The 21,207-nt window shown below is 24.9% G+C and overlaps 1 protein-coding gene across 1 annotated transcript; it reads left to right on the top strand.

The window, feature by feature from the left end:
- The first annotated feature begins 9,345 nt into the window (after nt 1-9,345).
- LOC112639323 lies at nt 9,346-19,360 on the top strand. Its single transcript, XM_025412811.1, has 9 exons — nt 9,346-9,395; nt 9,520-9,683; nt 9,804-9,945; nt 10,153-10,323; nt 11,257-11,629; nt 11,722-11,886; nt 18,645-18,829; nt 19,041-19,207; nt 19,318-19,360. Exons 2-9 carry the CDS (start codon nt 9,598-9,600, stop codon nt 19,358-19,360), a joined length of 1,332 nt encoding a protein of 443 aa, XP_025268596.1. The 5' UTR covers nt 9,346-9,395; nt 9,520-9,597.
- Nucleotides 19,361-21,207: the final 1,847 nt, after the last annotated feature.

Genomic DNA, 21,207 nt, shown 5'->3' with positions numbered 1-21,207 from the left:
TATATTTATGTAAGTTATTTTACATTATATTAAATTGTAATAATACTTTGCTATGCGCTACGGAGCATATCTATATTTTATTATCTATGTTTTATATCTTATAAATATTCAAATAATTTTTTCTTAAAATGGTATAGATTTTAGAGCACTACCGAATTATATATTACCTATTATACATCACATCGTAGCTAGAAGGACTTGTGTGTACGCTGCTTCATGTGAAAAGTTATTGAATAAATATTTTACTCAATATTTTGATAGCTACATGTTGTATTATTATGACAATTGTATTGATCATATTCTAGAAATTAATGGGATCCAAACTCGTAGTTATAATTTAGCTTTAAGAGCTATCTATCTGATATTGTGTGTGTGTGTGTGTGTGTGTTGTTGTGTATATGTTTTGTACATATATTTCTATTATTATTTTCAGTAATACAGCAGAAAAAGATGTGATGGGATGGAGTGTTTTATATGAGAGAGGGATCCGATCTACAATACCCTGCAAACATTAACAAAACCAGACGTTTGGTTTATTGTAGCAAGGGATACAGAATTCCATTACATATTATATCAGTTAAGCAATCTTTTATATGTAATTTTTTAATAATTTTTAACAAGAATAGTTAATAAAAATTAACAATCAATCATGAGCTTTCTAAACAATACGTTGATCAATTAGTCAATTTATTCTATAAGCGATAAATGAAAGATAACTTTGTTTATTTTGAATAGTTTGAAATTTTTTGTATATGTCTGTTTGTTTTTTAAATACAAAAGGAGATGATTGAAGCTTTCAAACACAAACTACAGAATAGTAGCAATTGTTCTACTATATTTTACTCTGAGAAATTTAATCAAATAATGCCTATCTTATTACAAAGTTCTATGAGCTAAATATTGAAGAACGAACAGATAAAGAGTACAGAATCATTGCACGTTCAATAAAGGTAATGTATTACATATATTATTACACATTATATATAATATAATATATATATATATATAATATACTTATATTTATAGGTATTGACTGTACTCACACACTCACACACACACATACACGCGCGCGGGCACCTTCAATATTTTAAATGGAACCCCCTATTTTTTATTACTTATTCTTGTAGCTTATCTCGAGAGTTTTCCAAAACACTATAATAAAGTATTTCTTCATAGAGTTACTTTTCGAGATATAAGGATTAAAATAATCTTGATTTTACATAAACCATAAAATATTTAGTAAAATTCATTTTTCGATTATTTTAATCTCAATACTTTATGTTTAAAATAAGTAGAGGAATAAATTTTTGTAAGAAACACACAATTATTTTAAGAAAAGCATGTAATTTGCAATTGACAGTTACATAAAAGTATTGAGATAAGATAATCGAAAAATGAATATTTTACGAGATATTTTATAGTTTATGTAAAATTAAGAAACTATATCTTAAGTCTCATTCAAAAGGAACTCAATGAAAAAATATTTTATCATAATGTTTTAAAAAAGCTCTCGAGATAAGCTACATAAAAGTGTAATCGAAAATGGTGGTTTCTATTTAAGAAATTAAAGGTAATCTTTATGTAATCTTCAAAAGATTATCCAAGATCAAACCAATGGAACCTTCTTATGTCCTCCTTCGAGTCAAATAACTTTTGTCTGAAACATTTCTTGCTATAATGTGTACTTTCAGAGATAGCTTGTAACACTTTAAATGCCTCCCTTCCCCTGTATATATATATATATATATATATGTGTGTGTGTGTGTTGTGTGTGTGTAAAAATAAAAACAATTATCTACATAATTTAAAACATTACAATAATTACTTGGAAATTACTTGACAACATATTACTTAAATTTTGTTATTATACTTGTTATTATATTTGTATACATACAGGATAGAACCGAAACGGGACAAATACAATCAAAAAGAAGATGTAAAAGAATTAAATTTACAATTGGTATGATCGTAAATATTCGTACACGTTTAGCGAAACGGTTGGCTGTTTTGCTCAGTGAAATTAATTGTTATACTGGCGTGATAATTGGTTGGCATTATAACTGCAAAGCTAAATTAGTAAAAAAAAAATGAATTTTTTAGTCCCACATTTGACTGAATGCAACAATCCTGAAGTTCCGTTTTTACAGGACCGTTTTTTTTGTATATGTAGATGTGAAAAGAGCATAAGTAGTATTAAATTTAAACCACATTATATAATTCTCGCCGAAAATAATAAATTATGCTATTTGCCACAAGGTACAAAAATATTAGTATTAGTAACATTTTAAATTATATATCTTCTATGAGTTTTAATCCACGTAATAAAATATATCTTTTTTTTATTTCAGATACTCTATCAATATGTCCACCTAAATGCATCGATAATTTTGAAATAGGGCGATATTTTTCTAAATTTGAAGGTACTCATTACGTACCAAATGAAAACCTGGCAAAAGAATATCCAAAGGATACTGCTGCTATTCATGATATACTTCCCAGTATCTCTCAGCAATGTGCATAATAAATTTTATAATTTGCATAACATAAATATATTAAAATTATATAGAAATAATATTTTAGTTTTTCTGTACGAACATTTTGTGTATTCTATACATTGTAAGATTAAAATACAATATTAAAATCATGTTATAAAAAGTAAAGTATATTGAGAATATATATAGAATTGTGTGTCGAAATTATACCAATAAATGCTCATAATCCATTATAACTATTCAAACTTTTTTATTAGTGAATTGGCTTGAGTTTCCATATGAGTTTCTACAACATGGAGTAATTCAATTAAATTCTCGTCATGTGCAACGTATTACATTATTCTATAAATTCTGTGGATCTTATGCTATATATCACATTAAATTAATTATGCGTATTTTACGCATCTTGTAAATTTTCATCTGGCCGCTTAAATATAAGTTAAATGAAACGTAAAGTATCGTTATTAACATCATTAATAGAGGTGTAATATATAAAGATAAAGAATATTTTGCTCAAATGTAAATGATTAATTATTGTTTACATTTATAAATATTAAAAATTTGCTTTTATAAATTATCAAGCAACGCGGTAGCGTCGCGACGCCAAGTACGTAAAAATAAATAAAAATAAAAAACAGGATCCAAGCATTTTGTTTTTTAGAAAAATGTTGTTCTGAGGGAAAATTATTGTAAATTATTTAGAAGGATTTTTTTCATTAAACATTAGATCTTCGTTACAATTTTTGCGCTGAAGATGACTTAAAAGTAAGTCGAAACGTCCGCACACTTCTTTAACATTTTTATATATTATAACTATTTTGTATAAAGCTTGTAATTATGATATATTAATATATATTTGGATTAACTTATCTACATTATTGATTCTTTAGCTCTCTACGCCTGACTGATCACTTTAATTTTGAATTAAACATTTTGTTGCATACAAGATAGAGTATTTTTTATGTACTTGACGTATTTTTTTTACCTTTGTAATGTTTTTTTTAAAGGGATTTCACACTTTTCTGTATAATTTTATATCCTTTCTGTAAATTATTTTTTGGGGAAAAATATTTGTAAATTATGTTTAGAAATAATTTTTTATTTTTGAATATTGTTACTATAATAATAGACGGATATCGGAGACGAATCTTATTATTAGTATTCATTTATTTAATATTTATCAATTTAATTTTGCATAAACTATTCGCTTTACGATTTGAATTTTCAATTTTAACTTAATAATAATTAATTCGAACATTTAATTGTATTTTTTATCTTCTCATTCTTCATTTCAATAGAGATAAAGGAAATCGATTTGATCTCTTTTAAATACGAATATACATTATTTATTTACAGATTTTGAAAGATTTTATTTTATTTACTTTATCCTATTAATTTTATATTATAATAATTAATATTATAATATAATCAGAACTTATATTTAACGTAAGAAAATTCCTTTTATTGTTCGGACTAGTGATTTGTAAATTTTTGTCCAGACAATAATACACATTTACATGGATTTATAAATCCCAGCTTTTATCTTCGTAATTTCTCTACCTGATTTTCGAAAATCATTAAAAAATTTTTTCCATTGACCTTTTCTTCTCCAGGTCTTATTAAGAATCCAGGACATTCTAAGAGAATATAAAGTATAAACGTACAATAAACTTTTTATACCTGCGATTAAAACGATTATTTTAAAGCTTTTACAAACTTTGTTAGTTTTTACTGATCCTTTTTCCACATATTTTCGTTTTCAGTATCTCTCTTGTTTTCTCCTAAGAAACTTTTTAAAATTTATCAGACACGTTAAAATTTTATATTTATAGGACTTTTCCTCCATATAACTAACAATTTCTATTTGTAAAAAGAATTCTTTTTAATCTTACGGAAAAAATTAAAATATTTTTCATTATAAAACATTTTAACATTTTGTATTTTAATTTTTTTAATTTTCTAATACACATTATAGAATAAGTTGCATATATAATCATATAAATGATATATGGTTATTTACATTATAAAGGACATCTGAATTTAATGGGAAATGGCGTTCTGTCGAATTGACTGGATTTTTTATATGTTTTAGTTTAAGCATTCTAATCAAAAATCTCAATGGGCACTCTTGAAAATACAGTTTCGGCACTATTGATCCTTAGAACATTTGTATGTATGCGACTGAGGATATAAGAAAGTTTCCTTACACTTAGAAATTATATTAAATGTGTATATATGTGTTAAAATACGTAAATTATTTATTATATTATTTTACATATGTATAATACATATAATTAATATATATATATATATATATATATATATATATATATATATATATGGTTATATCCTCGCTTCGTCGGTATTACGTTTGATGATATGCAACTTTTTATATTTTTACCTATATTATTTTGTATTTTTATCATTACTTTTTATGTGATTAAATGAATAAATTAAGCGAAATAGACGCTGCAATCTATAGTTACAATATATATATATAGAAGGGTGGAGAGTGTGCAGTCTGTGCGTGTACTTTGCAACGCAAACTGGAACTTCACATAGGTTTATAAAACTGTGGGCAACTTAATCATACCTTATGTGAATATTTAAATTACTTTTTTATATAACTGCTAAAACAGTAGATTTATGAAAAAAAATGCATACAACTTTTTTTGTAGAGTTTTTAAGCGGCTTTATTATTTGCTTAAAAATTTTTTTCTTAAATTAATATTTTTGGAGATAAAAAGCATTAAAGTTGTGAAATTTTTTTGTTAATAACTTTTTAACGAACAACGAGCGTCGGCTTAAACCTTTTGGATGTTACTCAGGGTAGTAATCTTGACAACATATGTCAAGGCAATCGAAGCGGCAATCGAAGCGGGCTCCCTTCATCGATACATTTACGCGATTTCCTTTATCTCTATTGAAATGAAGAATGATATGAGAAGATAAAAAATACAATTAAATGTTCGAATTAATTATTATTAATTAAAATAGAATAATAATAATTATTAAATTAAAATAGAATAATAATTATTATTAAGTTAAAATTGAAAATTTAAATCGTCAAGTGAATAGTTTATGCAAAATTAAGTAGATAAATATTAAATAAATGATTACTAACAATAAGATTTGTCTTTGATATCTGTCTCGGATATTTAGCGATTATATATTATTTATTTCTAAGTTATTTTAATTTTCCTTAAATGAAGAAATATAAAAAAATAGTAAAAAGTAATAAAGAAGAAAAATAAAATATAAAAATAGTAAAAAGAAAAGAAAGAAATTTTGATAAGAACATAATTCTCCGATAAGAAAAATATGATAAAAATTTATGAGAAATCTAGAGATATGAGGTTTGTTTACATTATCGAAAGGAAAAGGAAAAAACTGATACGTAATGTCAAATATTTGTAAAAAATTAAAATGTCTACTAATAATACACGATTAAATTTTTAAGATATAAATTTCTGATTAATAGCGCAACCATATGCAGCAAACAATAATTCTCGAAGAAGAGTGCATATTAAATCATATAGTATGTATCTGTGTTGTATAAAACTTAACATCAAAATATAATGGCTATACTGCTATGTTAAAAGATATAATTCTTTCTTTTATTGAGATATAGATGAAATAATATTACTGTCTATATTCTCCATTTAGTTTACATTCTCCGTTGGCTAATTATATAAAAAAAATATAATAAATTGAAAATTTACCTAAGGTTTTCCGTGAATCAAGGAGCGCTTTTCGAAAATAGGAATTTTAGGAATTTTTACACACACACAATTTTTATTTAATTCAAATTATTTACAGAAAGCTGGGCTTGATTTAATGGTACAGATTTTACTTCTTCTTTGAGACCGTAGGGCATGTATAATTGATGGTCAAAAAGCTGAAAAATTCCACTGAAATAACAAAGGTGTATACAAAGGTATATATATAAAGACGTTAGAACAAAGGTATAAAGCCATACAGAACAATAACGAGACAAATCGTCTAGAAATTTTTTTGAAAGAATTTGTCATTTTTAGTTAGAATTTGACCTATTGGCTACACAAAAGGCCACAGAAAAGATTTCTAAATTTAATGCTATTACACTTCTATCAATCATAAAATAGCATCGATATAGCGACAATCATATTTTTTATTAAAATAAGAATATTTTAATCTTAAATGGAAAATTCTTAAATCTAGAATGAAATGATCCTGATACTATCTACAAAAGATGACAGACGCTTATCGGTTTTGCGCAACTACTAACGATAATATCATTATTCTAAATGCAAGAATATATAGCTTAGATTTCTTTATATTATTCCTGTTCTCAGATTATAAAGGCAATCTTATTTAATTCGAGAAAGAAGAATAAGAATTATTATTTTAGATTTAAAATTGTTTCATTTTTATACTACACTAGACAACGCAAAGCGCGCACTTCGCGTGCGCCATTTATTTCCTTTCATTATACATTTCTCATTGTCACACAAGTCACTGTCAAAATTTGTAATAATCGCAAATGATAGCTGCTCAATATGAATTGAGCGCAATAAAAGAACCAAATCGAAGTTTATTGTTGTCGCTTTTCGGCATTGCGGACTAAATTTCGATATATTCGAGTAATCAACTTCACATGCATTTTTTAGAAATAGATAAGATTGGGATCGGATTAAATGTGTCAAGAATATTTTTGGTGTTGTTAAAAGAAATCCTTCTGAGAGAGGGGAGAGTTTCTTTGACCAATCAGAACAGATGGGTGCCCCCATCTGTTGTAATGGTCAAAGAAACTATCCCCCCCCCTCTGATGTGTCTTTTATAAATACTTTAGATCATTTCTAGACGAAATACAAGTTTAGTCACATCGCACAAGGTGCACGAACGCATTGCACAACACAATACTAGAAGCTACAGTAAATTTTGTGCGCTTACATTCGTGTGTGATTAGTTACATCAGCATATAATCAAAATTAATATAATCAAATATTAATCGAAATCATTAAATAATCGGTTGCGATCATTTTTTTTTCAATGGCTACAATAGTAGATTTGCCGGAAGAAGTGATCACTATGATATTGGAAAACAAAAATATCAACGTTGAGGATATATTGCGTTTGAAATCCACGTGTAATAAATTGCAAATAACATTCAGCGCGAAATTTTGGGGAAAAAAATTTCATCAAAGGTACTTTTTTTATTTAGTTTTTTTAAACTATATTTTTTTATTTAAGTTTTCTTTCATATGTGATTGATTTTTGTTGCTTAACAAAGCTTAATCTCCGCTAAAATAATAATGAAATATTAAAAGAATTATTGTGTTATTACCTTATTAATTTATATTGCATCTGTTGCTCAATGAATTCTTAAAAAAAGCTACGCTATTTAATAAAGACAGATTTGTTATATTTTGCGGTTCATTGTTATCGTAATAATATCATCTTTTCTAGATTTTGTTATTAAATTATTAGCATAAGAATTATCTTGTATTTATTATTGTTTTTACTAAATAGAAATATGTAGTTACTTTACATTATTCAATGTTATAAATATGTAATTATTTTACATAAATCGTTTTGAATTGTTTAAAATTATTAAAGATAAGAAATTGGAAAAATTATTGTTGATGTATAATAGAATTTTTATATTTAAAAATTATTTTAATTTTATAATTGCAAAAAATTTTATTTTATATAATAAAACATAATAAACAATTAGATTAAAGTTGTTGCGATTTTTCATATTTTATTTTAAAAATTTAGAATAATACGGTTATGTATAAGTGTATATTCATAATAGTTTATATTCTCAAATAAATATTTGTTTCATGATTTATATAATCTTATTTTTAGGTTTTATAAATAATTTTATCTTCTAATTTTATTATATAAATGTACTTTTTTCTCTAAGCTAAATAATTTTCTTTCGTACAAACCTTATATTTTCTACAATTTTATAAAACATTACATTTTCAATCAGTTAATATATAAACATATATATATATATATATATATATATATATATATATATATATACATATATATATATATATATATACATATAATTAAGAAAATTATGTGTTTTAGAAAGTACATTGATTATAATTTATTGTTGTTTAATATAATTTTTGAGAATTTTCTGTCTTAATTTTAGGTTTCCTTCTTCGAAAATAAATTATGAAAAGAAGACAAAGAAAATAAAAAATATTTTTAATTATGCAATAACTAGTGTAGAATATACTAAAAGGCTAGAGTACTATGTATCTCTAATATCTTCTAATAATTTATATGATAAAGCAGAAGAATTCGCTCATTTCCTCTGCTCCATATCGAAAAATTCCATGTTCTATTATTTTATCTTGGATGATATAAACAGAATTATTTCCATACCACGGTAGAATTTAATGAATTAAATTACTATTAACATTATAAATTAAAGTAATTATTATACAATAAATTTTTTTCAGGCACAATTTGGTAAAATATAATTTTGATCTAATTTTTTCTTGGATAAAACGATATCGTTTAATATATAAGCAAAATAAATTTACAAGTTTGCCAAAAAAAAAACTGCTTTTAGAAAGGCAAATTACTATTATACTAAAATATTTTCTACCACACGTGTCTTACTCAGACATTGATAATTGGCTAGATAATATTGTAAAAAAAATATTAAGCCTTCTTAAAGATAAATATTCTACGCATGCAATATTATCGATATCTTCTGAAAAATTTACTTTTTGGAGAAATAACAATATTGATGACAATTTCTGGAATCCAACAGAAGTAAAGCAAATTATACGTATCCTGGAAGAATACGTATTTTCTGAATTAGAAGTTTCCCAGAAATTACTTGAATTATTCATAACATTAGATGACGATTTAAAATATATAAATTATAATTATGTAAGTTATTTTACATTATATTAAATTGTAATAATACTTTGCTATGCGCTGTGGAAGCGTACCTATATGTTTTATATCTTAAAAATATTCAATATAATTTTTCTAATAAAATGGGATGATATAGATTTTAGAGCACTACCGACAATATATATTACCTATTATACATCACAGCGTAGCTAGAAGACTTGGTGTACGCTGCTTCATGGAAACTCAAAATTCTGGCTATATGTTGGAATATTTTGACGATTGTATTGATTATATTCTAGAAATTCAATGGAATCCAAACTCGTTAGTACAATTTAGCTTAAGAGCTTATCTATCTGATATTGTGTGTGTGTGTGTGTGTGTGTGTGTGTGTGTGTGTGTTTGTGTATATGTTTGTTCATATATTTCTATTGTTATTTTCAGTAATACAGCAGAAGGAAATGTACGGATGGAGTGTTTTTATATGAGAGAGGGATCCGATCTACAATACCCTGCAAACATTAACAAAACCAGACGTTTGGTTTATTGTAGCAAAGAGATACAGAATCCATTACGTGATATATCAGTAAGCAATCTTTTATATGTAATTTTTTAATTATTTTTAACAAGATATAGTTAATAAAAATAACAATCAATTATGAGTCTTCTAAACAATACGTTGATCAATTAGTCAATTTATTCTATAAGCGATAAATGGAAGATAACTTCGTTTTATTTTGAGTTCCTAGTTTGAAATTTTTTGTATATGTCTGTCTGTTTTTAAATACAACAGGAGATGATTAAAGCTTTCAAACTCGAACTAAAGAATGGCAACAATCGTTCCACTATATTTTACTCTGAGAAATTTAATCAAATAATATCTATCTTATTACAAAGTTTCTATGAGCTAAATATTGAAGCACGAACAAATAGAGAGTACAGAATCATTTCACGTTCAATAAAGGTAATGTATTACATATATTATTATATATATATATATATATATATATATATATATATATAATATACTTATATTTATAGGTATTGATTGTACTCACACACACTCGCACACATACATACACGCGTGCGGGCACCTTCAATTTTTTAAATAAAACCCTCTATTTTTTATTATTTATTCTTGTAGTTTACCTCGAGAGTTTTCCAAAACACTATAATAAAGTATTTCTTCATTGAGTCACTTTTCGAGTTATGAGGATTAAAATAATCTTGATTTTACATAAACCATAAAATATTTAGTAAAATTCATTTTTCGATTATCTTAATCTCAATATTTTTATGTTTAAAATAAGTAGAGAAATCAATTTGTATAAGAAACACACAATTATTTTTAAGAAAAAACATGTAATTTGCAATTGACAGTTACATAAAAGTATTGAGATAAGATAATCGAAAAATGAATATTTTACGAGATATTTTATAGTTTATGTAAAATTAAGAAACTGTACCTTAAGCCTCATTACTCGAAAAGAACTCAATGAAAAAATATTTTATTATAATGTTTTAAAAAGATCTCGAGATAAGCAACATAAAAGTGTAATCGAAAATGGGGGTTTCTATTTAAGAAATTAAAGGTAATCTTTATGTAATCTTCAAAAGATTATCCAAGATCAAACCAATAGAACCTTCTTATGTCCTCCTTCGAGTCAAATAACTTTTGTCTGAAACATTTCTTGCTATAATGTGTACTTTCAGAGATAGCTTGTAACACTTTAAATGCCTCCCTCCTCCTGTATATATATGTATGTGTGTATGTGTGTGTGTGTAAAATAAAAATAAAATTAATTATCTACATAATTTAAAACATTACAATAATTACTTGACAACATATTACTTAAATCTTGTTATTATACTTGTTATTATATTTGTATACATACAGAATATAACAAAAATCCGAAAGGAACAAATACAACCAAAAAGAAGATGTAAAAAAATTAAATTTACAATTGGTATGATCGTAAATATTCATACATGTTTAGCGAAACAGTTGGCTGTTTTGCACAGCGAAATTAATTGTCATACTGGCGTGATAATTGGTTGGCATTATATCTGCAAATCTTACTTTGTAAAAAAAGATATGGATTTTTTAGTCCCATATTTGACTGAATGCAAAAATCCTGATCTTGTGTTTTTAGACGACAATTTGTTTTGTATATGTAGATGTGAAAAGAGCAAGATAGACAATAATATTCAATTTAAACCGCATTATATAATTCTCGCCGAAAATAATAAATTATGTTATTTGCCACAAGGTACAAAAATATTAGTATTAGTAACATTTTAAATTATATATCTTCTATGAGTTTTAATCCACGTAATAAAATATATCTTTTTTTTATTTCAGATACTCTATCAATATGTCCACCTAAATGCATCGATAATTTTGAAATAGGGCGATATTTTTCTAAATTTGAAGGTACTCATTACGTACCAAATGAAAACCTGGCAAAAGAATATCCAAAGGATACTGCTGCTATTCATGATATACTTCCCAGTATCTCTCAGCAATGTGCATAATAAATTTTATAATTTGCATAACATAAATATATTAAAATTATATAGAAATAATATTTTAGTTTTTCTGTACGAACATTTTGTATATTCTATACATTGTAAGATTAAAAATACAATATTAACATCATATTATAAAAAGTAAAGTATATTGAGAATATATATAGAATTGTGTGTCGAAATTATACCAATAAATGCTCATAATCCATTACAACTATTCAAACTTTTTTATTAGTGAATTGGCTTGAGTTTCCATATGAGTTTCTACAACATGGAGTAATTCAATTAAATTCTCGTCATGTGCAACGTATTACATTATTTTATAAATTCTGTGGATCTTATGCTATATATCACATTAAATTAATTATGCGTATTTTACGCATCTTGTAAATTTTCATCTGGCCGCTTAAATATAAGTTAAATGAAACGTAAAGTATCGTTATTAACATCATTAATAGAGGTGTAATATATAAAGATAAAGAATATTTTGCTCAAATGTAAATGATTAATTATTGTTTACATTTATAAATATTAAAAATTTGCTTTTATAAATTATCAAGCAACGCGGTAGCGTCGCGACGCCAAGTACGTAAAAATAAATAAAAATAAAAAACAGGATCCAAGCATTTTGTTTTTTAGAAAAATGTTGTTCTGAGGGAAAATTATTGTAAATTATTTAGAAGGACTTTTTTCATTAAACATTAGATCTTCGTTACAATTTTTGCGCTGAAGATGACTTAAAAGTAAGTCGAAACGTCCGCACACTTCTTTAACATTTTTATATATTATAACTATTTTGTATAAAGCTTGTAATTATGATTTATTAATATATATTTGGATTAACTTATCTACATTATTGATTCTTTAGCTCTCTACGCCTGACTGATCACTTTAATTTTGAATTAAACATTTTGTTGCATACAAGATAGAGTATTTTTTATGTACTTGACGTATTTTTTTTACCTTTGTAAAGTTTTTTTTAAAGGGATTTCACACTTTTCTGTATAATTTTATATCCTTTCTGCAAATTATTTTTTGGGGAAAAATATTTGTAAATTATGTTTAGAAATAATTTTTTATTTTTGAATATTGTTACTATAATAATAGACGGATATCGGAGACGAATCTTATTATTAGTATTCATTTATTTAATATTTATCAATTTAATTTTGCATAAACTATTCTCTTTACGATTTAAATTTTCAATTTTAACTTAATAATAATTAATTCGAACATTTAATTGTATTTTTTATCTTCTCATTTTTCATTTCAATAGAGATAAAGGAAACCGATTTGATCTCTTTTAAATACGAATATACATTATTTATTTACAGATTTTGAAAGATTTTATTTTATTTACTTTATCCTATTAATTTTATATTATAATAATTAATCATATTATAATATAATCAGAACTTATTTTTAACGTAAGAAAATTCCTTTTATTGTTCGGACTAGTGATTTGTAAATTTTTGTCCAGACAATAATACACATTTACATGGATTTATAAATCCCAGCTTTTATCTTCGTAATTTCTCTACCTGATTTTCGAAAATCATTAAAAAATTTTTTCCATTGACCTATTCTTCTCCAGGTCTTATTAAGAATCCAGGACATTCTAAGAGAATATAAAGTATAAACGTACAATAAACTTTTTATACCTGCGATTAAAACGATTATTTTAAAGCTTTTACAAACTTTGTTAGTTTTTACTGATCCTTTTTCCACATATTTTCGTTTTCAGTATCTCTCTTGTTTTCTCCTAAGAAACTTTTTAAAATTTATCAGACACGTTAAAATTTTATATTTATAGGACTTTTCCTCCATATAACTAACAATTTCTATTTATAAAAAGAATTCTTTTTAATATTACGGAAAAAATTAAAATATTTTTCATTATAAAACATTTTAACATTTTGTATTTTAATTTTTTTAATTTTCTAATACACATTATAGAATAAGTTGCATATATAATCATATAAATGATATATGGTTATTTACATTATAAAGGACATCTGAATTTAATGGGAAATGGCGTTCTGTCGAATTGACTGGATTTTTTATATGTTTTAGTTTAAGCATTCTAATCAAAAATCTCAATGGGCACTCTTGAAAATACAGTTTCGGCACTATTGATCCTTAGAACATTCGTATGTATGCGACTGATGATATAAGAAAGGTTTCCTTACACTTAGAAATTATATTAAATGTGTATATATGTGTTAAAATACGTAAATTATTTATTATATTATTTAACATATGTATAATACATATTATTAATATATATATATATATATATATATATGTATATATATATATATATATATGGTTATATCCTCCCTTCGTCGGTATTACGTTTGATGATATGCAACTTTTTACCTATATTACCTATATTATTACCTATATTTATACCTATATTATTACCTATATTTATACCTATATTATTACCTATATTTATACCTATAATATTATTACCTATATTTATACCTATATTTTTACCTATATTATTTTGTATTTCTATCATTACTTTTTATGTGATTAAATGAATAAATTAAGCGAAATAGACGCTGCAATCTATAGTTACAATATATATATATAGAAGGGTGGAGAGTGTGCAGTCTGTGCGTGTACTTTGCAACGCAAACTGGAACTTCACATAGGTTTATAAAACTGTGGGCAACTTAATCATACCTTATGTGAATATTTAAATTACTTTTTTATATAACTGCTAAAACAGTAGATTTATGAAAAAAAATGCATACAACTTTTTTTGTAGAGTTTTTAAGCGGCTTTATTATTTGCTTAAAAATTTTTTTCTTAAATTAATATTTTTGGAGATAAAAAGCATTAAAGTTGTGAAATTTTTTTGTTAATAACTTTTTAACGAACAAATATAAATAATAACGAACAAATATAAATAATAACGTAATAAATTTTAACGAGCGTCGGCTTAAACCTTTTGGATGTTACTCAGGGTAGTAATCTTGACAACATATGTCAAGGCAATCGAAGCGGCAATCGAAGCGGGCTCCCTTCATCGATACATTTACGCGATTTCCTTTATCTCTATTGAAATGAAGAATGATATGAGAAGATAAAAAATACAATTAAATGTTCGAATTAATTATTATTAATTAAAATAGAATAATAATAATTATTAAATTAAAATAGAATAATAATTATTATTAAGTTAAAATTGAAAATTTAAATCGTCAAGTGAATAGTTTATGCAAAATTAAGTAGATAAATATTAAATAAATGATTACTAACAATAAGATTTGTCTTTGATATCTGTCTCGGATATTTAGCGATTATATATTATTTATTTCTAAGTTATTTTAATTTTCCTTAAATGAAGAAATATAAAAAAATAGTAAAAAGTAATAAAGAAGAAAAATAAAATATAAAAATAGTAAAAAGAAAAGAAAGAAATTTTGATAAGAACATAATTCTCCGATAAGAAAAATATGATAAAAATTTATGAGAAATCTAGAGATATGAGGTTTGTTTACATTATCGAAAGGAAAAGGAAAAAACTGATACGTAATGTCAAATATTTGTAAAAATTAAAATGTCTACTAATAATACACGATTAAATTTTTAAGATATAAATTTCTGATTAATAGCGCAACCATATGCAGCAAACAATAATTCTCGAAGAAGATTGCATATTAAATCATATAGTATGTATCTGTGTTGTATAAAACTTAACATCAAAATATAATGGCTATACTGCTATGTTAAAAGATATAATTCTTTCTTTTATTGAGATATAGATGAAATAATATTACTGTCTATATTCTCCATTTAGTTTACATTCTCCGTTGGCTAATTATATAAAAAAATATAATAAATTGAAAATTTACCTAAGGTTTTCCGTGAATCAAGGAGCGCTTTTCGAAAATAGGAATTTTAGGAATTTTTACACACACACAATTTTTATTTAATTCAAATTATTTACAGAAAGCTGGGCTTGATTTAATGGTACAGATTTTACTTCTTCTTTGAGACCGTAGGGCATGTATAATTGATGGTCAAAAAGCTGAAAAATTCCACTGAAATAACAAAGGTGTATACAAAGGTATATATATAAAGACGTTAGAACAAAGGTATAAAGCCATACAGAACAATAACGAGACAAATCGTCTAGAAATTTTTTTGAAAGAATTTGTCATTTTTAGTTAGAATTTGACCTATTGGCTACACAAAAGGCCACAGAAAAGATTTCTAAATTTAATGCTATTACACTTCTATCAATCATAAAATAGCATCGATATAGCGACAATCATATTTTTTATTAAAATAAGAATATTTTAATCTTAAATGGAAAATTCTTAAATCTAGAATGAAATGATCCTGATACTATCTACAAAAGATGACAGACGCTTATCGGTTTTGCGCAACTACTAACGATAATATCATTATTCTAAATGCAAGAATATATAGCTTAGATTTCTTTATATTATTCCTGTTCTCAGATTATAAAGGCAATCTTATTTAATTCGAGAAAGAAGAATAAGAATTATTATTTTAGATTTAAAATTGTTTCATTTTTATACTACACTAGACAACGCAAAGCGCGCACTTCGCGTGCGCCATTTATTTCCTTTCATTATACATTTCTCATTGTCACACAAGTCACTGTCAAAATTTGTAATAATCGCAAATGATAGCTGCTCAATATGAATTGAGCGCAATAAAAGAACCAAATCGAAGTTTATTGTTGTCGCTTTTCGGCATTGCGGACTAAATTTCGATATATTCGAGTAATCAACTTCACATGCATTTTTTAGAAATAGATAAGATTGGGATCGGATTAAATGTGTCATTTTTGGTGTTGTTAAAAGAAATCTTTCTGAGAGAGGGGAGAGTTTCTTTGACCAATCAGAACAGATGGGTGCCCCCATCTGTTGTAATGGTCAAAGAAACTATCCCTCCCTCTGATGTGTCTTTTATAAATACTTTAGATCATTTCTAGACGAAATACAAGTTTAGTCACATCGCACAAGGTGCACGAACGCATTGCACAACACAATACTAGAAGCTACAGTAAATTTTGTGCGCTTACATTTGTGTGTGATTAGTTACATCAGCATATAATCAAAATTAATATAATCAAATATTAATCGAAATCATTAAATAATCGGTTGCGATCATTTTTTTTCAATGGCTACAATAATAGATTTGCCGGAAGAAGTGATCACTATAATATTGGAAAACAAAAATATCAATGTTGAGAATATATTGAGTTTGAAATCCACGTGTAATAAATTGCAGCAAATAACATTCAGCGCGAAATTTTGGAGAAAAAAATGTCTTCAAAGGTATCTTTTTTATTTAGTTTTTTTGAAATATATTTTTTATTTAAGTTTTCTTTCATATGTGATTGATTTTTGTTGCTTAACAAAACTTAATCTCTGCTAAAATAATAATGAAATATTAAAAGAATTATTGTGTTATTACCTTATTAATTTATATTTCATCTGTTACTCAATGAATTCTTAAAAAAAGCTACGCTATTTAATAAAGACAGATTTGTTATATTTTGTGGTTCATTGTTATCGTAATAATATCATCTTTTCTAGATTTTGTTATTAAATTATTAGCATAAGAATTATCTTGTATTTATTATTGTTTTTACTAAATAGAAATATGTAGTTACTTTACATTATTCAATGTTAGAAATATGTAATTATTTTACATAAATCGTTTTGAATTGTTTAAAATTATTAAAGATGAGAAATTGGAAAAATTATTGTTGATGTATAATAGAATTTTTATGTTTAAAAATTATTTTAATTTTATAATTGCAAAAAATTTTATTTTATATAATAAAACATAATAAACAATTAGATTAAAGTTGTTGCGATTTTTCATATTTTATTTTAAAAATTTAGAATAATACGGTTATGTATAAGTGTATATTCATAATAGTTTATATTCTCAAATAAATATTTGTTTCATGATTTATATAATCTTATTTTTAGTTTTTATAAATAATTTTATCTTCTAATTTTATTATATAAACGTACTTTTTTCTCTAAGCTAAATAATTTTCTTTCGTACAAACCTTATATTTTCTACAATTTTATAAAACATTACATTTTCAATCAGTTAATATATAAACATATATATATATATATATATATATATATATACATATATATATATATATATATACATATAATTAAGAAAATTATGTGTTTTAGAAAGTACATTGATTATAATTTATTGTTGTTTAATATAATTTTTGAGAATTTTCTGTCTTAATTTTAGGTTTCCTTCTTCGAAAATAAATTATGAAAAGAAGACAAAGAAAATAAAAAATATTTTTAATTATGCAATAACTAGTGTAGAATATACTAAAAGGCTAGAGTACTATGTATCTCTAATATCTTCTAATAATTTATATGATAAAGCAGAAGAATTCGCTCATTTCCTCTGCTCCATATCGAAAAATTCCATGTTCTATTATTTTATCTTGGATGATATAAACAGAATTATTTCCATACCACGGTAGAATTTAATGAATTAAATTACTATTAACATTATAAATTAAAGTAATTATTATACAATAAATTTTTTTCAGGCACAATTTGGCAAAATATAATTTTGATCTAATTTTTTCTTGGATAAAACGATATCGTTTAATATATAAGCAAAATAAATTTACAAGTTTGCCAAAAAAAAAACTGCTTTTAGAAAGGCAAATTACTATTATACTAAAATATTTTCTACCACACGTGTCTTACTCAGACATTGATAATTGGCTAGATAATATTGTAAAAAAAATATTAAGCCTTCTTAAAGATAAATATTCTACGCATGCAATATTATCGATATCTTCTGAAAAATTTACTTTTTGGAGAAATAACAATATTGATGACAATTTCTGGAATCCAACAGAAGCAAAGCAAATTATACGTATCCTGGAAGAATACGTATTTTCTGAATTAGAAGTTTCCCAGAAATTACTTGAATTATTCATAACATTAGATGACGATTTAAAATATATAAATTATAATTATGTAAGTTATTTTACATTATATTAAATTGTAATAATACTTTGCTATGCGCTGTGGAAGCGTACCTATATGTTTTATATCTTATAAATATTCAATATAATTTTTCTAATAAAATGGGATGATATAGATTTTAGAGCACTACCGACAATATATATTACCTATTATACATCACAGCGTAGCTAGAAGACTTGGTGTACGCTGCTTCATGAAAACTCAAAATTCTGATGGCTATATGTTGGAATATTTTGACGATTGTATTGATTATATTCTAGAAATTCAATGGAATCCAAACTCGTTAGTACAATTTAGCTTAAGAGCTTATCTATCTGATATTGTGTGTGTGTGTGTGTGTGTGTGTGTGTTTGTGTATATGTTTGTTCATATATTTCTATTGTTATTTTCAGTAATACAGCAGAAGGAATGTACGGATGGAGTGTTTTCATATGAGAAAGGGACCTGATCTACAATACCCTGCAAACATTAACAGAATCAGACGTTTTTTCATTATGCGGAAAGATACAGGATCCATTACATGATATATCAGTAAACAACTTTTATATGTAATTTTTTAATTATTTTTAACAAGATATAGTTAATAAAAATAACAATCAATTATGAGTCTTCTAAACAATACGTTGATCAATTAGTCAATTTATTCTATAAGCGATAAATGGAAGATAACTTCGTTTTATTTTGAGTTCCTAGTTTGAAATTTTTTGTATATGTCTGTCTGTTTTTAAATACAACAGGAGATGATTAAGCTTTCAAACTCAAACTAAGAATGGCAACAATCGTTCCACTATATTTACTCTGAGAAATTTAATCAAATAATATCTATCTTATTACAAAGTTTCTATGAGCTAAATATTGAAGAACGAACAAATAAAGAGTACAGAATCATTTCACGTTCAATAAAGGTAATGTATTACATATATTATTATATTATATATATATATATATATATATATATAATATACTTATATTTATAGGTATTGATTGTACTCACACACACTCGCACACATACATACACGCGTGCGGGCACCTTCAATTTTTTAAATAAAACCCTCTATTTTTTATTATTTATTCTTGTAGTTTACCTCGAGAGTTTTCCAAAAACACTATAATAAGTATTTCTTCATTGAGTCACTTTTCGAGTTATGAGGATTAAAATAATCTTGATTTTACATAAACCATAAAATATTTAGTAAAATTCATTTTTCGATTATCTTAATCTCAATATTTTTATGTTTAAAATAAGTAGAGAAATCAATTTGTATAAGAAACACACAATTATTTTTAAGAAAAAACATGTAATTTGCAATTGACAGTTACATAAAAGTATTGAGATAAGATAATCGAAAAATGAATATTTTACGAGATATTTTATAGTTTATGTAAAATTAAGAAACTGTACCTTAAGCCTCATTACTCGAAAAGAACTCAATGAAAAAAATATTTTATTATAATGTTTTAAAAAGATCTCGAGATAAGCAACATAAAAGTGTAATCGAAAATGGGGGTTTCTATTTAAGAAATTAAAGGTAATCTTTATGTAATCTTCAAAAGATTATCCAAGATCAAACCAATAGAACCTTCTTATGTCCTCCTTCGAGTCAAATAACTTTTGTCTGAAACATTTCTTGCTATAATGTGTACTTTCAGAGATAGCTTGTAACACTTTAAATGCCTCCCTCCTCCTGTATATATATGTATGTGTGTGTGTGTGTGTGTAAAATAAAAATAAAATTAATTATCTACATAATTTAAAACATTACAATAATTACTTGACAACATATTACTTAAATCTTGTTATTATACTTGTTATTATATTTGTATACATACAGAATATAACAGAAATCCGAAAGGAACAAATACAACCAAAAGAAGATGTAAAAAAATTAAATTTACAATTGGTATGATCGTAAATATTCATACATGTTTAGCGAAACAGTTGGCTGTTTTGCACAGCGAAATTAATTGTCATACTGGCGTGATAATTGGTTGGCATTATATCTGCAAATCTAACTTTGTAAAAAAAGATATGGATTTTTTAGTCCCACATTTGACTGAATGCAAAGATCCTGATCTTGCGTTTTTAGACGACGATTTGTTTTGTATATGTAGATGTGAAAAGAGCAAAGATACGCACTAATATTCATTCTAAACCGCATTATATAATTCTCGCCGAAAATAATAAATTATGTTATTTGCCACAAGGTACAAAAATATTAGTATTAGTAACATTTTAAATTATATATCTTTCTATGAGTTTTAATCCACGTAATAAATATATC

Source organism: Camponotus floridanus, unplaced genomic scaffold (assembly GCF_003227725.1).
Source record: "Camponotus floridanus strain SB8 unplaced genomic scaffold, Cflo_v7.5 scaffold572, whole genome shotgun sequence".
Taxonomy (NCBI): Eukaryota; Metazoa; Arthropoda; class Insecta; order Hymenoptera; family Formicidae; genus Camponotus; species Camponotus floridanus.
The sequence above is the reverse complement of the archived record's forward strand: the minus strand, read 5'-3'. Positions and strand labels throughout refer to the sequence as shown.